Below are 11734 nucleotides of genomic sequence, written 5' to 3'. Positions count from 1 at the left end.
ATATACATTATTCTATATATCTTTACATGTTGAATATAAAGTAGACACCAACCCGCCTTTAGAAAGGACGCAACACCTGCATAAAATTCAGTTTCTGTGGTTTAAGATAGTTTGACAACATTTTGAAAGTAACGAGTTTTATATTTTCTGCTTGAGCTGGCAAAATAATAGAAACTTCAGGATTAAGAAGTCTGCAGATGCGATACAAAGGTCTTGCATCTTCACAGCTCAGAAGAGACGGATTTTATGAATGTGAGATATACAGGAAGGAGCAGGTTTGATTTGATGTATGATAGTCAATACTGTAGCAATGACACCATAAAGAGGTTTCGCTCATAATCTCAATAAGAATATTCATTGGATGTCATAGAAACCACTGCAACTAGAGAACAGGAAGCTTTTGCACCAGCAGAAGCTTTGTTCGAGCTGGTTAAAAGCAGGCCCAGGTACGGAAAGAAGATCAGCTTTACAAAACAGCAAACAACATGGAGCACGCTGAGTTACTGGAGGAGTACCACAGGAGATGATGCAGCTTCCATGGAGGATAGAACTTCACAAGAGCTACAGCCGATAGGTTAGAAAAAGACATTGAGAACATTTGCAATGTGGAACATGAGGTTACAGGCAGGAAGCAAAGGGATATCGGAATAACTGCCCCATTTGTACGTTACTTTTCCCCACCGCCGTGATAATCCTGTCCTAAAATATGTGTTTGTACACAATGAATGCCAGGGTCACAAGATCTTCTCTTGAAACTTTAACTAAGAAGATGGTCTTTAACTGTTCCTGTTGATCTGCTCACCGTGGCAAGAATGATTGACAATCTTAATCAGCTTCAATTCAAAACTCTCATGTTTTATAGGAAATATCGTCAATGTAAGCAGGCATGTTATTGCTTTCTTCCTGAAGTGGAAGGAGACATTGATTGACGACATTTTAAAATGGAAAGTGGTTATTGCAACCTTACTTCACAACATTGCAAGACATCAGCAAGGAAAGTGGCTGATCCACGAAACAGAGGACTATCCAATAATTCCTCCCAGTCACATGGAATTGTGTCTTCCAAAGACAAACCACAAGGAGACGAATCTGCTGCAAAAGACTGTGCCGTGTGGAAAAGGCAACAGTTCTTTCACAACCCTAACCCGTGGAAAGGTAAAAGGAACAGTTCCGAATCGCCGAGCAGTGATAATAGCAGACCCCGTCACACTGTGCAGTATGTCAGCGCTCAACAGACTGTGCTGAACATGAACCAAAGGCACAGAGGAGCAATCATCAGTAACAAGGCCAACGATTTTGAGCAGTTCTCGGATGAAGAGAGTGTGTATGAGAACTTGGATGCGTATTGGCACCAGCCGCACTATCAAAGATGTAATGATAAAGTAATCACTTACACAACCCCATCGGAGCTCTTTGTTAGTGCCGAAAAAAGAATGACACTGAGCAAACCCCAAATGCAGATGTCTGATTCTTCAACCCTGCAGCCGCCGCCCCTGCCTGCAAAGTTTAGAAGGTATTGTGCTCATGCTGAAAGCAAACATCATACCATCTATACTGAATAGATATCTGTATTGAAAATTATAATGTTACGCTAGCTCTTAAATGGATGGTGCACCTCATGCTTTCCCTTTAATTACAAAAACCCTGTCCGGCCCTCAGACAGTATCTGATATAACATCCGTACCATTTATTGCACGAAAGCTGTAAGTTATTCTGAAGTATGGGATGGTATAGAACAAGCTTTGATCATTCCCACCGGAAAGAACATTCATGATTAGATATTGTTTTGTTTGAAACTTTGATTGAAAGGGAATACTCAACAGTCTTGGCTCAATGGCAGCAGTTCTGTTCCTGAGTCAGAGGTTGTGGACTCAAGCTCCACTTCAGAGGCTTAAGCACACAATTTTAAGGAGGCACCTAGTACCGAAGGAGGGAAACACTGTCAGATGTGTTATTTTTCAAATCAAACATTAAACCCGTTTCCCTCCTAGAACGTTCACCCAGCATTATTTGAAGAAGAGGTGGGGGGCTTTCCTGAACATGCTCAACCAATATCACCAAAACATCCAATCATTTATTTTTTTATTGTCGGTGTGACCCGTGCTAAGTGCAATTTGGTTGCTACGTTTCCCTAATTAGGTTCGGAATATCCCGAGATTTTGAATGTTGCTACATTAATGCAAGTTTCCTCCTTTCCTTTTTGTGCTTTAAGAACATTAGAACATAAGACATAGGAGCAAGAATAGACTGTGCAGCCCCAGAAGCTGGCATTACCATTCAATAGACCATGCCTGATCTAACCTTGTCCTCAGCCTTTTGCTTGTTCCCCATAATCCTTGACTCCCCTGTAACTATAAAAACCTATCCATCTCAGCCTTGAACATATTCAATGACTCAACTTCCACACTTCCCTGGGTATCGAATTTCATAGTTCTGAGAGAAGTAATTTCTCCTCGCTTCTATCTAAAATGGGAGGTGCCTTGTTCTGAAACTGTGCTCCCCAGTTCTATGTTCCCCCACAAGCGGCATTTTCAACTGCAAATTGGGTGCAGAATGGTGAAAGGTTCCAGCTCCGCGAGCCATTTAAAAATGTTATCCGCACTTCTGATTCTTGGGGGGCAGGGGGGGGAGCAGGCTAGATTAGAAGTTGAGATGGGTGACTCTGAAAGTTGTAAGGAGGATTCCCGATGTGGAGCAGGCTTGGCAGAAGGCCTGATCTGGGGCTCTGACATTGCTGCCAAAAATATATTGAAAAGAAGAAATCATAAAACATCAGTCCAGCCCTCACACCCCTCACCCCCCCCCCCCATCCCATATACTCCCCATGCCTCATCCTTGCCAACCTACTACACCTCATGCCCGTTACCCATACCCCCTTTGGCCTTTCATACCTTCCATGCCAACCAATGCCCCTTTACCAATCTCCTATGGCCCTTAATAGCCTCCATACTAACCTATTCCCCTGTATCCACCTCATGGCCTTTTCTAGCCCACTTGACAATTTACTGCCAACTCATGCCAACCCATATCCCCACCCATGATCGTTTGCCCTTGCACATTCCATGCTAACTCACCCAGTAACCACATGGGAAGACCTCAGGAGCCATGCAGAGAACAGTAACGAAACCTCTGACCTCGGCCCATCGCGGACCGGAGAATCGCCGGGGGATTTCCGCCGACCGGCGCGGCGCGATTCCCGACCCCGCTGAATCTCCGGTGGCGGAGAATTCGGGACACAGCGGGGGCAGGATTCACGCCGGCCCCCGGCGATTCTCCGACCCGGTGGGGGGGTCGGAGAATCGCGCCCCTGCTTCTGAAGCAATTTTGTTAAAATTGCACTAAGTACAGCTGCAGAAAAATATCTCTACTTTTATATTCCATTCCTGATCCATAAATGACAACATTCCATTTGCCTTCCTAATCACTTGCTGAGCCTGTGTTATAACTTTATGTGACATGTACCAGAATATTATGAATACTTGAGGCCCCAGCCCTGATCGCAGCAGTTATAATTTTCCAGCCCAACTCTCTGTTTTCTGTTAACCAGTCTTGTATTCATGCTAATATATTACCCCCAACACCATGACCTCTTACACTATTTAATAAAATTTTCTGTGACATCTTACTGAATGACTATTGGAAATCCAAATATACTACACCAGCTGGTTCACCTGTATCCACCCTTTTGTAACATCTTCAAAAAACTCTAAATAATTTGTCAAAATTTTCAGAAAACCATGCTGGCTCTGCTTGATTATATTAGGATATTCTAAATGTCCTGCTACGCATTCTTTAACAATGAATACCAGTATTTTTCACAATGACAAATGTTAGGTCAACTGTTTTTTGTGTCTCTCCCTTCATGAATAGGGGAATTACCTCTGTAGTTTTCAAGTCCACTGAGACCTTTCCAGAATCAGGGGGATTTTGGAAGATTACACACAATGCATCCACAATCTATTTTTTAATACCCCAGGGTGCAGGCCATCTAGTCCAAGGAACTTGTCAACCATTAGCCCCATTAGTGTGCCTAGTACTTCTTGTGAAAATTACTATTTTAGGTTCCTCCCTTTTTACCATTGATGTTCTGCTACTATTGGGATACTTTGGGTAAATGTGTTAAAAGATAAGCAGACATTTAAGGAGATATTTAACTTTTTCAAAAATATATTCCATTGAGAAAGAAAGACCCTACAAGAAGGATGAACCATCTATAGCTAACTAAGGAAATTAGTCCTTAATGGCCATGAGGTCAGATATAAATACTTGCTTCCCATTATTAATTCCACGTCTCATCCTTCAAGGTAACAACATTTACTTTAGCTGATTTCTTCCTTTTTATATACTTGTATAAGCTCTGAATGTCTTTTTTTATATTCCTCGTTAGTTTAAACTCAAAGTCTATATTCTCTTTTATAATTATTTTGAGTCATCCTTCGCTGGTTTCTCAAATTTGCCCAATCTTCTGGCCTAAAACTAATGTTTGCCTTTTCTTTCAATCTGATACCATTAACTTCCTTAGTTAGCCATATTTCTTCATCCTTCTCGTAGAGCCTTTCTTTCTCAATACAATTTATCATTGTTAAAATGGATGAAATATCTCCTCAAATGTCTTCCATTGCTAATCTTTTAATTTATTTTCCCAGTCCATTTTAGCCAACTCTGTCTTCATATTTTTGTAATTGTCTTTAGTTAAGTAGAAGACACAAGTTTCGGACCCACATTTCTCACCCTCAAACTGTATGTGAAATTCTATCAATATATGATAATTCTTCAATGGCAGATTCATTGTCATGAAATCATTAATTAATCTTGTGTCATTTCGCATAACCAGATCTTAAAAAGAACCTGTTCCTTGACTGGTTCCACAACTATCCCAAATATACTTTATGATCTAATCCTGAAGGCTACCTTTGCCAATTTGATTTGTCCAATCTATGTGAAGATTAAAGTTGCCAACAATTATGGCAGTATCTTACTTACAAGCCCCATTATTTCTTGATTTCTGAACAGTTACACTGTTAAAGGACCTATAATCTAATCCCACAAGCGATCTCTTACTCTTTATGTTTCTTATCACCACCCAAATTGATTCTGCAAATTGATTTTCCAAGCCAAGATCATGTCTCACTGTCATATAAATCTCACCCTGCCCAACCTTCTTTTCTCTTCTTTCTATGCTTCTGAAATTTAATATACCTTTGAATATTTAGTTCCTAGTCTTGCTTTCCTTCAAACCATGGGCTGGATTCTCCGTCCCTCCACACCCGTTTTCTGGTGCGGTGCGCCCCTGCTGGCAGCGGGATGCTCCGTCCCAGAAGCCGGCCAATGAGGTTTCCCATTGTGGGAACCCCCATGCCGCCGGGAAATCCACAGGCATGAGTGCCCTGCCGGCAAAGCGGAGGATCCCGCCCACGGAGAATCCCAAGCATGTCTTTGTCATCGCTATCAGATGATACTCTTATTTTTATGTGTCATCGATTCAGCTTTCTTATTACAAATAGTTGCTTTTATTAAGATAAAGAACCTTTATTTTGCATTTTACCATTTTTCTCCACTCTGACCCCATTTGCTAGAGCACAAATTTGTAAACTCCATCCCTCATTTCTTGTCACACCCTACTTATCATTACCCGTATTGCTGCCCTGTTCTATGTCCTTCTCTTTTCTTGTTAATTTTCTAAATTTCCAATCACCTGAACCCTCCTCCACTTTAACTGTTTAGTTTAAAGCCCTAACTGCAACCCTAGTTGAGGGAGGTCTAGTGGAGCAGTGGGGAATGCCCCTGCCTCTGAGCCAGAAGCTCTGGGTTTGTGTCCCACCACAGGACTTGATGGCCAAGGAATGTGCGTTCATAATGTGGCCAAACAGGTTGAGTGTGCCAACCTGCAAATCCTTCCAAAACACGGCAATGGCTGGCGGTAAAAGCGGGGAAGACTCCTGGTCAGCCACGTTTGATGTGGAGTGGTGCCCCCTCAAGCCCCCTGGCTGTTCATAGTCCCTCAGCAGAACCTCTTTTTTAGTCACACCTCTGTCATTGGCACCGACACAAACCAGAAAAATGGGATCTTTCCCCTCCCACTCCAAATTGCTCTCCAGCCCCAAGGAAAAGGCCTGGATCCTGCAACCGGGCAAGCAACACATCCTTTGGGGCTGACACTCTCGGCTGCAGATATCACATCTATCGCCTTAAATGTAAATGTACTACAACATTCCCATGTTTCCATCTATTCCTGTGAATGACCGGTTTTCTCACCCACCCTGCAGTCCACCTACTTGTCCACTGAGGACATACTTTCTTTCTCATTCTCTCTGCAGTACTTGCTTAGTAACAAAATAGATGAGTTGGGTTTACTGCCAGGCAAAAACCAGGAATGAATTGCCTGGAATTCCATAGAAAACCTCAAAGAGGATTTTAGTGGCGAGGAGGGTAACTGGAGGAGGAGGCAGCAAAGTTTTGGAAGTGGAGATGGGTGATCTTGATGATGATTTTATGTGCGAGCTTTGAAACTCAGCTCAGGTTTGAGAACAACAGGAGTCTACACTTTATCGTTCACTAGATGTCACTGGCAAAGCCAGCATTTGTTGCCCACCCCTTAATATCCTTGAACTAACCTTGCTAGGTCATTTCATAGGACTGTGCATGTGGAGTCACATGTAGGCGAGATCAGATAAGGATAGTAGATTTCCTTCCTTAAAGGACATGACTGAACCAGGTGGGTTTGTATGGTAAATCAACACTAGTGTCATGGTCATCATTACTGAGGCTAGTGTTATATTCTAGAATTATTAACTGGAACCCTCTGCCTCAGGAGGCGATGGGGGTGGGGATCACTGAATATTTTTGAAGCAGAGATAGATAGATTTTTGTTAGGCAAGGGAATCAAAGATTATCAGGTGTAAACGAGAATTCGGAACTCAACACAAACAGATCAGTCATGAATGGTGGAGCAGTCTCGAGGGGCCGAACGGCCTACTTCTGCTCCTGTTTTGTGTGTTTGTGTGATTTCAAATTCCACAAGCTGCCCTGGTGGGATTTGAACCCATATCTCCAGAGTATTAGCCGAGGTCTCTGGATTACTAATCAAGCAACATTATCCCTATGTCACTATCTCCCCATTGACTACATAGGAATGGAACCATGGGGCTCATATAAAATAAAAGGACGTTTTAAAGTATGTTCAAGCCATGTACTGTTTATGAATTATCCAGGAACTTGGGAGAATTTAGCTCCCTGTTGCTTTTTCCATGGCAATTCCATAGCCAATCAGAGTCAACTTGCCTACCGATCAGCACCCTCTCTCCTACAGCATAAATTGTTGTGATTGCTTGAATTTGGTATTCTTGCATTTGTCCTGATGAGTGCAAGATGAAAAGCTTCGGTAACATTTCTCTCTTTTCAGCAATATTAAAAATTAAATCCGTTTAAAATAAATTGTTGATGCACATGAATGTAGCAAATCAGACATGTCCACACAAATGAATTAAATGCTCATAAGGTATGGTTACGCAGCGTTTCTAGAATTTGACATCTCATATTTTATTTGCATAAGCAAAACTAACTGAATTATGCACTTGGGGTCTCTATTTTCCATTAGTGTAGCAAAGTCTTCCCTTTTCACATCATTATGACCACCGAAAATTAATGCGCATCTTTATATTGTGGCAGGAAGTTTTTGTTAACCTGATGTTAACAGCAGATGAAGGGTTATCAGTGGAAAATAAAACTTGCATGCGCACATAACAGGAAATGGTAGTTTGACTGAAAAATAATACATGCTCTTTTAGGAGATTATAACATCGCAACATATCTTCTACAGTCACCAGTTGTTGAACTGGCCAATAATGCCAACTATCACTGCAGCACCATCTTCAATTTCCATCACCTAACTAGTTAACTGTCCGTTAGTAATGAAAATAATACAAGCTGACTTGCCCTCAGTCATCTCCAAACCCATCAATGGAAACAAGAGTCTTTGCTTCATTGATTTATGTTGCTCCAGATGCTGCTACAACGTCAGAATGGTGCACCATTTAATAAGAATGTAACATGCTACAGCATCGTGTAGCAACAAAATAATAGCAGCGTCGAGGCAAACGTGAGCCTGTCTAAGTTGGAAATAAGAGGGTGCAGAGAGGAATCAATTAAGTAAATAGAACCTTCATTGTATCAGTAAAATGTGATTGTGGCTGGCAAGGAAGTGAGGACTGCACTGGAATTCATTTGCGATTTAGAATTACCTACTACAATGAAGTGTGGACTGTCCAAAATTTAAATCCAAACAAGGGTAGTGGGAGTCTGGAATTCACTGCCTGGGTTGGTGGTGGGGGCAGTGACCCTAAACTCTTTTGAAAGGAACCTGGATCTGCACCTTAAGTGCGCTAAGCTACAGGGCTATGGAAAGGTGCAGGAAGGTGGGATTAGGAAGGGCACCTGGAGGGCAGCATGGAGGCCCAGTGGTTAGCACTGCTGCCTACGGCGCTGAGGACCCGGGTTCGATCCCGGCCCCGAGTCACTGTCTGTGTGGAGTTTGCACATTCTCCCCGTGTCTGCGTGGGTTTCACCCCCACAACCCAAAGATGTGCAGGGTAGGTGGATTGGCCACACTAAATTGCCCCTTTAATTGGAAAAAAAATAATTGGGTACTCTAAATTTATATTAAAAAAAAGAAAGGGCACCTGGGTGTCTTAGGGCTGGTATGGACAAGATGGACTGAATGGTTGTAACTTTTCTATGATTCTATGAAGGCCCTGACCACATGCCGATCATCACTTCTGTTGCCAAAGGATACTTTTTCACTTATTTTCATGAAACCTAATAGAGATTCCCGATTGGTAAACTCAAATCTACAAATCTTAAAATGTAGTTAAGTGTCAGTTCATAAATATGATTAATCCCATTAACAGTATAACTGTGCCAGGGGCCTAAGCAGCTGAGGAAAGGGAATAAAACAGCAAAGTTAAAAATAATGCATTTCGAAGCGGACTTCTTCAGGACCTCCTTGTCAGATTGAACAAAAGAGAACATTGGTCTTAATGTTAAAGTGGTGAAGGTGACATGATTCATGAATGGCATTGGGCAAATGTATCATGCGCAATGCTTTGTGTCGATAGACAATTTTGGATGTTTGGACTTGGACACTAAGAGGATGTTTCCCCCTATAGGGGCAGCACAGAAAGAGGAGACAGATTAAAATTTATGGGACTCCCTTTGAAGACTGAGATGGGGAGATTCTTTTTCTCCCAGAAGTTCATTAGTCTGTGGAATTCTCTTCCCCAGAGAGCGTATGGCTGGGTCGTTGAATGTGGTCAAGGCTGAGTTAGATAGATTTTAGATTGACAAGGGCAATAGGTGGGGGATTGGGACGGGGGACGGGGACGGGGGACGGGGACGGGGGGGGGAGACACAACAGTGGAGTTGAGACCACAATCAGATCAGCCATGATCTTATTGAATGGCAGGAAAGGCTCGAGGGGCTGAATGGCCTGCTCCTGCTCCTGATGTTTGTGTGATCGGGTAAACCTTTTTTTTTTAATTTTGAAAAAAAAATTCCAATTAAGGGGCAACTGAGCATGGCCAATCCACCTACCTTGCCCATCTTTGGATTGTGGTCGTGAGACCCATGCAGTCACAGGGAGAATGTGCAAACTCCACACAGACAGTGACCCGAGGTCGAACCCAGGAGCCCAGCGCTGTGAGGCAGCAGGGCTAACCCTCTGTGCCACCGTGCTGTCCTTTTATTGGGTAAACCTTAATTAGAATTTAAAGAACATTTGGCAGAGAAAAGTATTTGGGGACTTGTCTGTAACTGGGACCCGAACCACTATTGCATATTGTAGTGTAACTTATATGCTGTCAGTTATGGCAGTAAAGGAATGAATTGAAGGCTATAACTGTGTGTTACAGCACCAGCGTACTCCTGTTAATCTGATTGTGGGGGAGATACTCTTTGCTACTTGCGAAGATGAAAACAAGCAGCTGTGAAAATAAGTTTCTAACATCCCATCACCTTTCAACTGGTCTCATTTGGAACGCTTTACAGGTGCACGGGGAGCGTTGTGAGATTCGGTGTGGTGGCTGTCTTTTGTCTGAATGCACAATGCCGTTGGCTGCAATTTGTAATTGTTTCTCCGAATGAAACTTCACCGTTTAGAAAAAGTTGGCGTGAGCGTGAAGAAGCAGTTCACAGATAACTCGCCAGGTGCTGACCAAGCAGAAAACCAACGGCTGTGGTCATCATACAACCACAGTATCAGACGGGTCAAACAGAAACCAAGCTGACCACAGGCACCCATGTCTTTCAATATCCTCTATTACCATTTAACGACTGCATTGAGGGGGCTGAAATTTGTCACTCAATTCAGTACATAATCTAAAGGGTGAGATGTCACAATTTTCTCTTTTAATTTTATTCACATTAAGATTTTTTTAATGTGCATGGATCCCGTGGGGTGGAAATGCGTGTATTGTCAAAAATGCAAGGGGGAACCCGAGAGTCTATTTGGCTGGTTTTGAACAGATTACGATTGGGGTTTTCTTTAAAAAATGTTTTACTTGTGCGCATTGATATCACATGTACAGCTCTGTATAATGATCCATAGAGAGGCAATCGATTCTTCAGTTCTCTGCAGATCCCCAGAACGACCCCAATCTCGGTTATAACCTAACCTGCCTGGCAGCAACAGACCCCTTCAGGTCTGACGCTCCTTTAGCACTCTGTCCAATTACATTTTATATTCTAGTCAAAGACGACATGAAGCCAACATGTTTGTTTCCAGCAGGTTAGATTGTCAGATTGTAAAGTGGGACAAACAGAATTCTTCCGACTCCGAGTAGCTTCAAAAAACACGTCTTTGTGGACTGATTACTTTGGTTCCTTCTCAGTTCATAAATAGTTTAGATTCACAATGTGCTAATAATGTGCCTCAAGCAGTAACATTACAAACGTAGGATCTAGGAGCAGGTGTAAGCCACTCGGCCCATCGAGCCTGCTTTGCTATTCAGTAGGATAATAAGATTGTAACCACAAGTTCACATTCCAACCTACCCCCGAATAACCTTCCACCCCCTTGATAATCAAGAATGTATCGAACTCTGCCTTAAAAATATTCAAAGACTTTTCTTCCACTGCCTTTTGAGAAAGAGAGTTCTACTTCACTCTGAGAGAGAAATAATCATTTTAATATCTGACTTAAATGGGTGACCCCTAATTTTTAAACAATGACCACCTAGTTTTAGATTCTCCCACTGGAGAAAACGCTGGGCTCAATTCAAACAATTGGGAACAAAGTTCCATAGCGAGCGCTTTTAGTGATGTGTTTCCCAGCGCTCTCAACGTGACTCGTGTTGTATAAGGGGCTCCCAGCAAGGAATCCCCATTTTTAAATAATGTCCCGCTCTCCGAGGAGCCCAAAGCGATTCACGACCCCCGCTGCCCGAACGTACTACGGGAAGGCCCCCCCGGTCCCGCCCCCCCAACACCCACGCAGGGCACCCCCGGCCCGATCACACGTGTGCAAAAAATGCCAGTTTGGCACCCTGGCAGTGCCCATGCCAGCTTGCAGTGCCATCTGGATGCCTTGGAAGTACCAGGCTGGCACCCAGGTGGCGCTGCCAGCTGACATGTGCACTGCCACGGTGCCAGGCTGGCACTGCCAAGGTGATAGGCTGCCACTGACAGGGTGCCCAGGTGGCACCAGCAGTGCCAGGGCACCACCCTGCCTAAAGAGCTGTAG

General features: G+C 43.2%; 1 protein-coding gene across 2 annotated transcripts in view; it reads left to right on the top strand.

Moving 5' to 3' along the window:
- Positions 1 to 443: 443 nt before the first annotated feature.
- LOC140395085 (inactive tyrosine-protein kinase PEAK1) overlaps positions 444 to 11734 on the top strand; it is a 139311-nt gene continuing 128020 nt past the window's right edge. For both annotated transcript variants that reach the window (XM_072482469.1, XM_072482468.1), the window contains exon 1: positions 444 to 1513. In XM_072482469.1, the coding sequence (XP_072338570.1) occupies positions 942 to 1513 (572 nt within the window). In that variant the 5' untranslated portion in view covers positions 444 to 941. The remainder of the gene's footprint in view (positions 1514 to 11734) is intronic.

The sequence above is a fragment of the Scyliorhinus torazame genome, chromosome 18, assembly GCF_047496885.1.
Source record: "Scyliorhinus torazame isolate Kashiwa2021f chromosome 18, sScyTor2.1, whole genome shotgun sequence".
NCBI lineage: Eukaryota > Metazoa > Chordata > Chondrichthyes > Carcharhiniformes > Scyliorhinidae > Scyliorhinus > Scyliorhinus torazame.
Note: the sequence above shows the minus strand (reverse complement) of the source record. Positions and strands in the feature narration are given on the sequence as shown.